Source organism: Mirounga leonina, unplaced genomic scaffold (genome assembly GCF_011800145.1).
Source record: "Mirounga leonina isolate KUSES-001 unplaced genomic scaffold, KU_Mleo_1.0 Mir_180, whole genome shotgun sequence".
Lineage (NCBI taxonomy): Eukaryota > Metazoa > Chordata > Mammalia > Carnivora > Phocidae > Mirounga > Mirounga leonina.
Genome location: NW_023270469.1, coordinates 3,362,449 through 3,376,592, shown reverse-complemented (window position 1 = coordinate 3,376,592; position 14,144 = coordinate 3,362,449). Strand labels below are relative to the sequence as shown.

General features: G+C 50.0%; 1 protein-coding gene across 1 annotated transcript; it reads right to left on the bottom strand.

The window, feature by feature from the left end:
- Window positions 1-1,254: 1,254 nt before the first annotated feature.
- GINS2 (GINS complex subunit 2) lies at window positions 1,255-13,642 on the bottom strand. Its single transcript, XM_035024659.1, has 5 exons — window positions 13,470-13,642; window positions 12,746-12,860; window positions 6,739-6,838; window positions 2,175-2,301; window positions 1,255-1,918 (listed from the first exon to the last, which is right to left on the bottom strand). Exons 1-5 carry the CDS (start codon window positions 13,557-13,559, stop codon window positions 1,793-1,795), a joined length of 558 nt encoding a protein of 185 aa, XP_034880550.1. The 5' UTR covers window positions 13,560-13,642; the 3' UTR covers window positions 1,255-1,792.
- Between the last annotated feature and the right edge of the window lie 502 nt (window positions 13,643-14,144).

Here is a 14,144-nt window from a genome sequence, read left to right as displayed (position 1 = left end):
GCAACCCTCTAAGACAGTCACCTTAAATAACAGAGAACCAGGTCTTCGTGTCTGGCCCTTCCGGTGTTCAAATAATAACCCTCAGCTGTGTTGGAAGGACAGCTGGGTAGCAATTTAGAACTGAGAAACCATGCTTGGGTAATGGGAACGGAGTCTGGACTTTGAACACTGAAGGGCAAAAACCAGAAGCTGTTCTTTAGGCTTCAGAGTGCATGCCACTCTGAAGAGCCCCAGGGAGAATGTGCTCTGACTCACAATGCTACAGTCGAAAACTAGCTGGCTACAAAACCTTCTATCCCTTGTAGGACTCCAGACAAATCATTTCTCCTCTCAAGGTAAGGTCATTTCTAGAGCAGTTCCAACCACTACACTTGAAAACTAGTTCTCCTAGGAAAAGAAATGGACCCTTCGTTGAGACACGGCTGCCTCCAACCAGGTCTATTCCCTCTGTCCCTCAAGAGCAGAAATATGGGCCCGACTTCCCCTCCCAACATCTGGACTTTAGCCTCACAAACTGCAGAACATGCAGTCTGTTTCTCCCAGGCTTTTTTTTTTTTTTAGTTTTAAGTTTATTACTATGAAAGATCTGCACAATCACCACAGATAAAGTCACTGCAGAATCTTTACTTCTGTCATCCAATCTCTAGCCGTTTGCCAGCACCAGCCTGGCCTTCTGCAGTCCCCCTGACTTCCTTCATTCTGCTCTGGCATTTCTTTTGCTTTTTTCCTGGGGTCTTTCTCTTCTCATACAGGCTGTGTTTGCACATCAATGTTTGGGTCTGTTTTCCCTTCACATAATCCAAGGAATTCTAAATCATGCCAGTTGTCTTGCCACCACCAAAATGGGTTCTGAGTCCAAATACAAAGATGACATCTAGTGTGGTCTTGCACACTGTGCCTAGTTTCTCCTGAATTTCTTAGTGCCTTCCCAGGGTGAAGAACATCAATGACCATCTGGTTCCACTGAAGGAGTCCAGTTGGTCATGAACTTCCTCATCTGGACAGCTATTGTGTCGTTCATGATGGTGGCTGAGCGTGAAGCACCCAGGGAGTTCCCCACCTTTCCCCTTGATAAAAACCCACTATACCTTAACCAGAAGTAGCCAAGAGAACAAGAAACACCCAGAGTGTCAGTCTAAAGATCACCCCTTCCTGCCACACATCTCCGTATGATCAGTCAGACCATCTTAGCCACATGACTTGCTCTCTTCACTTGGTAGTAATGCAGGGAAAAAACCCAACGTGAGATTTGCATGGAGTCCATCTTTATTGGGCTTAGATGGCGAACCCTAGTCAACATCTTGCCACCCATCTGCCATCCTTCTCTGGGTGAACAAACTCTAGGAGAGTCTAAATTTAGCCCAAGAGATCAGGTCAAGAAAGGAAAAAAGCCCCAGGCCACATCGCCACTCCTACTGTATCTCTCTCTTAAAAACAACACTTAAAGTCACCGAATGTTCACCCACATGACAATGCCAAGCAGGAGACCGCAGGCTCTGTAGCGAAAATAACGTGTTTTGCCAAAGCTGCTTTCCTTCCCCTATAAAAGAACAGCTGGCTTCTAGAGACAGATGTGGAATTAAAGAATGTCTCGAGGACTAAGCACAAACCTGTTGCTTTCCAACAATGTTATGAGCCCATTCCTTGTTTCATTACACAATTCTTCATATATTCAACAGGGGTTCTAGAACTCGAGATAATAGTACCTCTATCATGTCTCGAGCACTCACACCACCCGGCAAGCCTCCGGCCAGCAGATGCAAGGCCTTTCTTTACGAGTTCAGGTCTTTCTCTAGAAGTCTTGGGACTGGATGCTTTCAGAAGGTTGCAGGTTTGTACGGAGTTTATACATGTGATTGAGGGCTTGTGTGAGGAAGGCCCCACTGGTATTGATTTCCATCAAGGTCAGGTTATCCAGCTAAAACACAAGAGAAAAAAAACTGGGTTGGTTGAGGAGTGTTTGGTTTGAGAAAATGTAAAATCTACTGAATAAAAGTAACCAATGAATAATGGTTTTTGTTTCTCTTTTTTTAAAGGCACAGCACAGCTAGTAATCCCTGCTTGCGATAATCTAAGCAGACAGGATGCTGGGGGCAACTCGCTGGCACCAGCAGGCAGCCCCCGGCCTTCGTGGGCATGGGAGGGGGAGGCCCCCGTGCCCTGCGCACACCCACCTTGGCATGTGCCTCCTGCTGTCTCACGAAGCTGTCAGCAGACACCCGTAGCTTGGCTGTGCGAGTGTCCCACACATCCTTGATCAGGGTCCGGATCTCATCTGCTTTCGGGATGTTGTCTGAAGCACTAAGAGAAGCCAGGCGGTGGGGAAATCACATAAGGAAGCACTTGGTAAATTAAGCAACATCCAGGTGGAAGTGGCCTGTATTATTTTTTAGTAGGTTCCACACTGAACGTGGAGCTCAAACTCAAGACCCTGAGATCAAGAGTGCATGCTCCTCCAACTGAGCCAGGCGGGCACCCTTCCAGGTAGAAGTGGCTTTTTATTTTTATTTTTTTTAAGATTTTATTTATTCATTTGACAGAGAAAGAGAGCGAGAGCACAAGCAGGGGGAGTAGCAGAGAGGGAGAGGGAGTACCAGGCTGAGCAGGGAGCCCGATGCGGGACTCGATCCCAGGACCCCAGGATCACGACCAGAGCCTAAGGCAGACACGCAAATGACTGAGCCACCCAAGCGCCCCTAGAAATGGCGTTTTTAAAAAATGCTGCTTGGCTTCAGGAAAACACAAGCAAAATGTGTTTTCCTTTGTTTTCAATTTTAAGATGTAAAAAATTTCTAGCAGTTAAGCTTGGTGCCAAGAAAATTCAGGCATGGGGGGCACCTGAGTGGCTCAGTCGTTAAGCGTCTGCCTTCAGCTCAGGTCGATCCCAGGGGTCCTGGGATCGAGCCCCGCATCGGGCTCCCTGCTCCGCGGGAAGCCTGCTTCTCCCTCTCCCACTCCCCCTGCTTGTGTTCCCTCTTTCGCTGTCTCTGTCAAATAAATAAATAAAATCTTCAAAAAGAAAATTCAGCCATGGGATGCCTGGGTGGCCCAATCAGATAGATGTCTGCCTTCGGCTCAGGTCATGATCCTGGGGTCCTGGGATCGAGCCCCGCATTGGGCTCCCTGCTCAGCTCAGCGGGGAGCCTGCTTCTCCCTCTCCTCCCCGCTTGTGCTCTCTTGCTATGTCTGTGGCTATCTCTGTCTCTCTCTCTCGAATAAGTAAAATCCCCCCTCCCAAAAAAAAGAAAGAAAATTCAACCATGATCCACACAGTTATTTGTGCTCACATTAAGTGTCCCATGGCAGGCTGCAGTACAAGGACTTCAGAGAATAAGCTCTAAAGGTTGGACATCCTCTGCTCAGGGTAATTGAGTGTTCGGTGCTGTAGAATTGCCATCTTGAATGAATTTGCTTCAAGGGCTGGCTCAGAGGTCATGACTGCTATTGCTCCTACCTCATCACTTATCCAAGGGCTCACAACCCACCAGGGAAAGAAGACAACAGCTCTGTGCCAGGCACAGTGCTCGGCACTACAAAGCGTTTCTATCCTCCCAAAAGCTCTGAAGGCTAGGTACTGTCCCACTCCACAGAGAAAAGTACACTTACAGAAACCACAGATTAAATTGCAAATTAGCATAAACCGAGCATACCAATACACAGCGAATTCTGGGTAAAAGTCTGAAGAGTCAGCGAGGGTCAGTGTGATAGCCTTCCTGTCGTGAGCTACATTTTGGATCCTTCTAGGCCATTAGGCCATTTTAGCCTTTTTTTTTTTTCTCCTCCACGTAGGTTCCACACCCAGCGTGGAGCCTAATGCAGGGCTTGAACTCATGACCCTGAGGTCAAGACCTGAGCTGAAATCAAGAGTCAGACATTTAAGTGAGCCATTCAGGTGCCCCTTGTTGTGAGCTGTATTTTAAACTAACCATTGAAGGAAAAGACAAAAAAGATGAAAGCAAAAGCTAACACTGTCTATCACCTGGCATGCTAGGAAAGGTACAGTGGCCTCTCCACATGCTCAAAGTAGCTTGTGATTAGTGGTAGGGAATCAGTGGTATAAAATTTACATAGTGGATTGTATTTAAGACCCAAACATTTGGATTTTACGCTTTGAACAGCAGGTTACAGAACAAAGGACCTCATCTATTTGTTAACTGAAGTGCAGAACAAAGGTAAAATTAGGTCCCTTGGCCAAATGAATTACAAAGAATCATAAAACCAAAGTTTCAACAGGAACTGCATACATAAGATCTGAATTTCAAAAACTAAATGTGAACAGGCCCCTCACCTCTGCTTCCATATTTTCCCTTCCAAGTCCTCCTGCCCACTGCCACAGAAGACTCTCCAGTTCATTGGATGACAACCCCTGCCAAACACCCTCCCCAGGACACTGCAGCCACAGAGTAACAGCCTCAGCTCCCCAACTCTTTACCTAGTCTACATCAACCCCAACAGCTCGGCTTCCCCAAACATACTGTGCTTGTTCACATGTCCCTGCCTCCTACCTATAGCATCCTCTTCTCTAGTAAATTTTCCCTCCTTCTTCAAGCCACGGATCCCTTCTCTGACACCACCAGGCATTAGGGCTGCAGTCCGGCATGGTCTGAACGGGACTGATCACACACTGCGGTGTAGAGCTACGGGTTAACAGGCTCACACTGCTCCCTAAGCAGGGCTCAAGCCCACGTGACGATCTCCATTATCTAGTGGAATGCTTCGTGTTGTAAACTTTAGCGTCATACCAATTTAAGGACAAATCCACGTTACATACCCCAATAATTCATTTGAATTCAATAGTGTCATACAGTGGAGGCCTTGCTCTAGAACAGATAATAGGGAGCTTCTTAATTTTTGTTCTAGTTCTGCTCTTGCTTTCATCAATGAAAAGGTGCTCAGGGGCCCCCGGGTGGCTCATTCGGCTAAGCAACAGACTTGGGTCTCAGCTCAGGTCTTGATCTTGAGGTCATGAGTTCAAACCCCACACTGGGCTCCATGATGGGCCTGGAGCCTACTTAAAAAAAGAAGAAAAAAAAAAAACATGCTGACTTCAAAAGCTTGACATTTTGCAAATTACAGTCTAATCTCCCAAGCAAAATCATCCACATTTGCTTGCCCGCCCCTGCTGATTTCACTCGTTCATTCAACAAACACGTATGCACCAGGCATAATACTAGTGCAAATAAGACGCAGTCCCTGCCCTTTTTATTTTTTTTAGAGGAAGAGAGAGCACATGTGTGCACAGACACACCGGGGGGGGGGGGGGGCGGGGCGCGGGGGTAGGTAGAGAATCTCAAGCAGGCTTCATGCCCAGCCTAGAGCCTGACACGGGGCTCAATCTCACAACCCTGAGATCATGACCTGCGCCAAAATCAAGAGTCAGACGCAACCAACTGAGCTACCCAGGCACCCCAGTCCCTGCCCTTTAGAACTGGGGTAGGGGTGGGAGGGCACAGCCTGACTAGTGATTAGAAGATTACAGCTGGAGGCGCCTGGGTGGCTCAGATGGTTAAGTGTCTGCCTTCGGCTCAGGTCATGATCCCAGGGTCCTGGGATCGAGTCCCGCATCGGGCTCCCTGCTCAGCGGGGAGCCTGCTTCTCCCTCTGCCTCTCTCTGTCTCTTATGAATAAATAAAATCTTTAAAAAAAAAAAAAGAAGATTACAGCTGACAAATGCCATGGGGGCTACAGAGCTGTCAGGGGATAGGCATCCTTAACCTGTGAGAGAACACCGGTTAGGCTAATAAGCCAAAGGAGGGAACAGACAACAGATGGACTAACTGAACAAAAGAAACAGTATTTGAAAGCCCTGAGGACCTTGGTATGTGGAAGGAAGAGGCCAATGTCAGCCTGGAACCCAGAGAATGAGGGAGCCACGAAGGTAGGAGTGTGTAGGAGCCACAAAGGCAGGCAGAAGGAGCCCAGCTAGGCAGTGCTTTGTATGCTATCATGAGGACTTTAGCCTGAACCCTGGACAGGCTCCAAGAAACAGGGGAGTTGCGTGGCAGCTCCATCTTTAAAAGTCTACTCGGGCTGCAAAGTGGAGAATGAATTAAAAGCCAATGGGGAGGGGCACCTGGGTGGCTCAGTCATTAAGCGTCTGCCTTCGGCTCAGGTCAATAGAGCCCCGCATCGGGCTCCCTGCTCGGCGGAAAGCCTGTTTCTCCCTCTCCCACTCCCCCTGCTTGTGTTCCCTCTCTCGCTGTCTCTGTGTCAAATAAATAAATAAAATCTTTAAAAAAAAAAAAAAGCCAATGGGGAGCCAGAACTGAACGCAGGGAAACAAGAAGCTACTACACCACGCTTTTTGCCACCAGTGGGCTTTCAGTACAGCTAGGGTTCAGAGCAAGTGTGAGCCCTCTGGCCTTTCCTGTGAAAGACATGCAAGAACTCAGATGCACATAGTGGAAGACAAAGCGGTAAAGCTTCACCAGTAAAACACAGCTACAGTTAAGAAAAAGGCTAGAGAGGATAACGGCGACTCACCGGGGTCCAATGTCAAGCGATAAAGTAGCAAGGGATTCCCTGGGGGGGGGGGGGGGGGGGGAAAAGGAAAGGACAAATGGGAAAGCCCAGGCAAAAGCGTGTGTGCACACAAATGCCTCCCAGGTTACTGACTCAGGGATACGGATGCCCGGGGATCCCCCTCACCTTGGAGCCAAAAGTGGAACGAGAGGAACAGGGTAAGGGATGAGAATCAGGAGTTCTACTTGACATGTGGCTCTAAGGAGACATACTTACTGATTTAACAGGAGTTTCGTAAGTTCCATGTAGTAAGGGCTAGGCATAGGGGTAAAAGTTTCTTCCTTTCGTTCATGATCCCTAATCTTCTCCAACTTTTCTGAAATTTAGAAATGTATACATTTTACCATCCATACCCAAAATATTTGTTTAAGCTTTCCAAATTTACCAAGTATCTACATTATCTATTGGATCAACTAACAAAAACATGAAGAAAAAACACTTTTTGGAATAACATATCACTAACTAGATGATTCACAGCCTATTTCCTCAAAAGTTTTTCTTATGGGACACCTGGGGGCTCAGTCAATTGAGCATCTATCTGCTTTAGGCTCAGGTCATGATCCCAGGGTCCTGGGATCCAGCCCTACATCGAGCTCCTTGCTCAGCAGGGGGCCTGCTTCTCCCTCTCCCTCTGCTGCTCCACCAGCTTGTGTGCTCTCTGTCAAATAAAGAAATAAATAAAATCTTAAAAAAAAAAAAAGTTTCTCTTATAGAAGGTGGTAAATTCCTGTTGGTGTTGCTGCTCTGGCTTGCAGGATGTACTACTGAAGAAACTGGGAGTCAGAAGTTCTTTTCTTAGGGAAAGAGACAGGCATTCTACCTTTAATGCAAAAGGTGATGAGAGTAACCAGTGACTGGAGAAATTTACTTGTATATACGAAGCCTTATTCAGAGGGGAGCAAGAGGACATAACACCATGGCCACTCCAGCCTAGGGGTAGGATGATGATCACAGAGGGCCTACAGCCCAGCATCTGGAATCCCACAGTGGAATCCCAATTCCAACCAGCAGCAGCACCCCTCTCTCCCTATCTTATGGGTCTGAGAAAGTCCTGAATCTGGCCACTGAGGCTGAGGGACACACACACAACTGTGCTAGGGGAATGGGGGGGGAAGCGGGGTCTTTCAGTGTTGGGCCCCCTCTTCAGGGGCCCTTGGTGCCATGCTGCAACCCAATCTACTCCCCTACTCCATTCACCCTCGCACTCTAACCCGATGCCCTTCTGAGAGCTGCACACTCCCGCCAGCACACCACTCCCAACCCCCTCCACACCTGTCTCTGTGCACAAGAAACAGCCCTCCAGGTGTGTCCTGGACCTCCTCTCTGACCGGCACAGACCACCACCCCAGCAACTGTCTCACTTGAGTGTTCGCTGTTGTCCTCATTACTTCACCATTCCATCAAACTCACTACAACATCTTCCATTTTAAAAAGAAAATCCTAGGGGTGCCTGACTGGCTCAATCAGTTGAGCACCCAACTCTTGATTTCGGCTCAGGTCATGATCTCAGGGGCCTAGAATCCAGCTGTGAGTCAGGGTCCCCACTAAGAGGGGAGTCTGCTTCTCTCCCTCTGGCTCATGTGCTCTCTCGCTTGCTCTCTTGCTCACTCAAATAAATAATATCTTTCAAAAAATAAAAATAAATATAGGCACCTGGGTGGCTCAGTTGGCTAAATATCTGCCTTTAGCTCAGGTCATGATTCCAGGGTCCTGGGATCCAGCCCCACGTCAGGCTCCCTGCTCAGTGGGTAGCCTACTTCTCCCTCTGCCTCTGCCCCTCCCCACCAGCTCATGCTCTCTCTCTCTCTTAATAAAATCTTTAAAATAAATAAATAAGGGATAGCTGGGTGGCTCAGGTCACCATCCCGGGGTCCTGGGATTGAGTCCCGCAGCGGGCTCCCTGCTCAAAGGGGAGCCTGCTTCTCCCTCTGCCCCTCCCCCTACTTGTGCGCGTGCGCGCTCTGACAAATGAGTGAATAAAATCTTAAAAAAAAAAAGACAATAAATAAATAAAAATAAATAAAACCTTAGTAAGTGAAATAAAATCAGAGAAAGACAAGGATCATATGATTTCACTCATGGAATTTAAGAAACAGAATCATAGGGGAAGGGAAAGTAAAATAAGACGAAATCAGAGAGGGAGACAAACTTAAGAGACTCAACTACAGGGAACAAACTTAGGGAAGGTAGGTGGGGGGATGGGTAACAGGGTGATAAGCATTAAGGAGGGCACGTGATATAATGGGCACTGGGTGTTACATGCTACTGATGAATCAGTGACCTCTACCTCTGAAACTAATATGTTAATTAATTGAATTTAAATAAAAATTTTAAAAAATTTAAATAAAACCTTAAAATAAAAATCCTCCCAACGCCAACTACCAAACCATTTTTTCAAGAGTTAACTTCCTTTCTTCGACCACTCAGGTGGGTGTCTATTCTACCCCTCCACCAATACCACTCAACACCAAGGCCCACGACCTCTGCTCAGCCAAGCCCAATGGTTCCATCTGTCTTCACATCTCACAAAGATTAATACTTCTTGGAGGATATTTATCACTTGATTTCTGGAATACCACACAGAGTTCTCTTATCTCCGGTTCCTCTGGGCCTTCCTGACCTCTCTCAGCAGTGGGGTATAGAGCTCAGATCCCTGAACCCTTTACCACCTAAACCCACATCCCATGTGATTTCATTCTGCCTCATTTAAATACTACCTAAGCACTCATGAGGACTTCCACATTTGTATCCCCAAATAAGCCCCTTCACCGAATTCCTGACTAAATACTCCTGCCCACAGTATCTAGCTAGATATCTAGATATCTACCTAGATAGCTAATGGGCACCTAATAGGCACCTCCAGTGTGACATGGTCAAACCCCAACTCCTGGTCCCTACCCCAGCCCTAAAGCTCCCGCAGCCTTCCCCAACTCAGGAGACAGCAACTCCGTGTCCTTCTGTAGTTTGGGCCAGCAACCCTGGCAGGCATTCTTCTCTCTCCTCCCTCAGATCCCACAGCCCGTCCTTCAGCAAATCCTGCAGATTCTTCCTTCGAAATATGCCTAGACTCCAACCATGTCTGCCCACCTCCATCATCTGGTAAAACTACTCACAGCCTGGGTAACTCCCTACTGCCCTCTCCCCACACACATCTTCTCTATACAGTTGACAGATTCTTTTCAGGTATCTAAATCAGAGTACGAAATACTGCTGTTCAAATTGCAATGAATCAAACAGATGTCACCCACTGTTGGCCAGGATGTGGAACATTAGGAACTCTCACAGGTTTCTGGTGGGATCAGAAGAGCTCTACCACTCTGGAGGGCTAGGTGGCAATTTCTTATAGTCAAGCACCATCTGCCCTATGACCCTAGGTATTTACTCAAGAGAATTAAAACCATGTATCCACAAAGACTTAGGACAGGAATGTTCGTAATAGCCTCATTAGCAATAGCCAAAAAATAGGAAATGATCCAAATATCTACCAACAGAAGAATGGGTGACCTAACTGTGAAACACTCTACCGTGAATGAAATAGTACTTGGCAATAAAATGATGTAATGCTCCATGCAACCATAGGAACGAATCTCAAAAACTGTGCCAGAGCGGCATCTGGGTGGCTCAGTTGGTTGAGCACCTGATTCGTGCTTTCAGCTCATGTCATGATCGCCGGGTCAGGGGATAGAGGTCTGCGCTCAGTGGGGAGTCTGCTTGGAGATTGTCTCCATCTGCCCCTTACCCCCTCATGAGTGTGCACTCTCTCTCAAATAAATTAAAAAAACAAAACAAAAACAAACAAAACAGGGCTCCTGGGTGGTTCAGTGGGTTAAGCGTCTGCCTTCAGCTCCAGTCATGATCCCAGGGTCCTAGCATGGAGCCCTGAGTAGAGCTCCCTGCTCAGCAGAGTCTGCTTCTCCCTCTCCTTCTGCCTGTCACTCCCCGCTGCTTGTGCTGCCAAATAAATAAGATCTTTAAAAACAAAATAAGACAGGGGTGCCTGGGTGGCTCAGTTGGTTAAGCAACTGCCTTCGGCTCAGGTCATGATCCTGGAGTCCCGGGATCGAGTCCCGCATCGGGCTCCCTGCTCAGCGGGGGGTCTGCTTCTCCCTCTGACCCTCTTCCCTCTTGTGCTCTCTGTCTCTCATTCTCTCTCTCTCAAATTAAAAAAAATAAAAAATAAAAAATAAGACAGCGTCAGAGAAGTCAGAGACAAAAACGGACTTACTAGGTGTTTCCATTCATAGTATAAGAGCAGGTGGAACTCTACAGTGGCAGAATCAGAGGGCAGCTGGCTCTTGGGCATGCTCTACCAACCAACTAGTGAGCTTTCACTACTGCTCACCCCAGCATGGCCCCGGTCCGTGAAAAGGGTCAGGCTAACTCTCTCCACACTTTTCTGACTGGCCTGCAATGAGACAGGCTCTTGCCCCTATCACCTTCGGTTTGGACAGGCCGAAACTGCCAGAAGGAGATGTAGCGCTGTCAGACCTGGCGGGGTTCGCTGCCAAAGTGCCCCTCAGCAAAAGGAACTGGGATCGGGTGTTTCCCTTTATTGCAAACCCTCCATGGCCAACCTCCCCCCGCCCCGCCCCCCCGCCTTTAGGACCAGGAGAAAATGCCCAATCTTTCTGAAAGTGTATTTGAGAGTGCCTGACTCATAGTGTCCTTGGTTTTGTTTTTTTTTTTTTTTAATTTTATTTATTAGAGAGAGAGAGAGGGAGAGAGGGAAAGCACAGGCAGGGGGATCAGCAGGCAGAGGGAGAAGCAGGCTCCCCATGTAGCAAGGAGCCCGATGCGGGACTCGATCCCAGGACCCTGGGATGATGACCTGAGCCGAAGGCAGACGCTTAACCAACTGAGCCACCCAGGTGCCCCCATCATTTTATTATTGAGGCATAATTAATGCACCATTCAATTCATCCGTTTAAAATGTGCAATTCAGGGGCGCCTGGCTGGCACAGTCGGTTAAGCGTCTGACTCTTGGTTTTGGCTCAGGTCATGATCTCAAGGTTGTAGGATGAAGAGCCCTGCATCAGGCTCCAAGCTCATTGCTGAGTCGGCTTGAGATTCTCTGTCCCTCTCCCTCTGTCCCTCCAGCTTTTACTCTAAAATAAATAAACGTTTAAAAAAATAAAACGTACAATTCAATAATTTTTAGTATATTCAGAGTTGTAGGTGATCTCTGTGCCTTTTCTTTTACTTAGCATAATGTGTTCCATGTTTATTCAGTTGTAGCACGAGCAGGACTTCATTCCTTTCTATGGCTGAATAATATTCCCTTGTTTGGATGATACATTATTTTCATGCATTCTGTATGTGAGAGGACTCTGCTCCTTAACATGCTAGTCTATACCTGGGGGCTCAAACTTACTGAGGTCACTCACGACCCTAAGGTCAAGAGTCGGGTGTGTGTCAAATAAATAAAATCTTTAAAAAAAAAGTTATTTGACAGAAAGAGAAGAGAAAGACAGCACGAGCAGGGGGAGGGGAGGAGAGGGAGAAGCAGACCCCCCACTGAGGACACCCCCCCCGCCCCCCCGCATGAGGGCTCAAACCCAGGACCCTGGGGTCATGACCTGAGCCAAAGGCAGACTTGGGTGCCCCACAATATTCTTAATTTTATGATTTTTTATTTTATTTTTTAAATATTTTATTTATTTATTTGACAGAGAGAGAGATAGAGCAGGAACACAAGCAGGGGGAGTGGGAGAGGGAGAAGCAGGCTTCCTGCCGAGCAGGGAGCCCGACGTGGGGCTCGACCCCAGGACCCTGGAATCATGACCTGAGCCGAAGGCAGATGCTTAACGACTGAGCCACCCAGGCGCCCCTATGATTTTTTATTTTTTAACATTTTTATTTGGGAGAGAGTGAGAGCACACAAGAGCAGGGAGAGGAAAAAGCAGGCTACTCGCTGAGCAGGGAGCCCCATGTGGGGCTCGATCCCAGGACCTGTAATCACGACCTGAGAAGGCAGACGCTTCGCGGACTGAGCCATCCAGGCATCCCAAAATTCTTAATTTTAAAGCAAGCTGAAATATCTTAAAATCAAAATCCGAGCGAAATTTGGTATAGGTGCCTCAAATTAACACGACATTAGTAAGAGTGGTCAGCGAACTGAGGTGAAGCTCCAACCATTCATTAATTTCAGCTGACCAGGGGATGATGCTGGTGCTTCCATCGTGAGGGAAGGTGTCACCCGGCCCTGCTCCACCCAGGTCCTTACCCACATCCATCCACTCGGGGGGAATCAGCCGACACTTCTGTCTCTGCTTCAGGTTAATCGCCAGCCACAGAGGCACTTCCACCGGTAAGCCGGGGTTAAAAGGTCCCAGGTCCCCCTGCCAAAGGAAGACCAGACCCTGGTAAGAGGAGGCAGGGCAAAGGGCACAGCGGGACCCCACTGCTGTCCAACAAGGGGAAGGGCGCTGCAGACGTTGAAACCCAAAGGAAAATAAGAGCCCAGCTGTGAACACAGAAAAGCAGCTGCGAGCGAGCGGTCCCGCCCCGGCGCCGGCCTCACCTGCGCGCCTGGCCGACCCACCTGACCCGGCTTCCTTCCAGCTGAGGCGCTGGGCCCGGGCCGAGAACCTCGCCCACCTCTTCGCCCCCCTGCGTCCACGCAGCCCATAGCCTTCCCCCCGCCCCCGGGCCCTCGGCGTCTCCACCCTCCTGTTCTACCCCCGGGTCGCCCCCCCGCACTCCCCCCCCGACCCCCTGGGGTCGCCCCCCCGCACTCCCCCCCCACCGCTCAGGGTCCCCTCACCCCTGCTCCCCCCCCCCCCCCCCGCGCCCCCCCCCCCGCCCCCCCCCCCCGACCACTCGGGGCGCCGCCCCCCCAACCCTGACCACTCGGCGAGCCGGAGGCCGGGCGGGTGTCCGCGGAAGCCCCAACACCACCGCCCCTTCCCGGCGCTGGGCCTGAGGCAAATGGCCGACCCGGCGCTTACCCCGATGAGGTAGATCTTGTCTAGGCTGAAGTTTGGGATTATGGTGACCAGCTCCTTCTCAGCCAGAAACTCCACCTCCGCCGCGTCCATGCTGGCCACAGCCGCCCGCCCGGGACGCGTCGCCGCCGGCTGCCCCTCACCATCGGGGGGAAAGGGCCGTGGCCGCAGCTTTCCCGCCAACACGCGGGGCCCGCCCCCCCGCGCCGGAAGCCTATAGCAATAGGCCAGCCAATTGGCCAGCCAATAGCAACGCGGCACTCTCCCCGTGGCGGAGGGAGGCGGGGACCGCGGCCGCTTCGAGCCCACGGATTGGCGAACGTCAACGAGGCTGGGCGGATCACGCCCCACAGCGTCTCCGCTCGGTCCACCAAGCTACGGGCCCGGGGCCCCGCCCCCCGCGGCCCGGCCCCGCCCCCCGCGGCCCGGCCCCGCCCCGCCGCGCTCCTCTCGTGGGCGGGGCCCCGCGCGGTGCACCTGGCGCGGCGCGCCCTCCTGATGCTGCCTCCGCGCTTCCGTGTCCCTTCACCTGTCCCGGGCGCCTACACTGAGTCAAGCTGGGGGTGGAGTTCGGAGCACGTGGACACCGGGTCCCGCGCCGGGCCAGAAGTAAATGCATTTATTACTAGGTCATGGCTGTGACCTGGCTAGGCAAACGGGGCCCAGGCCCCATCGGAG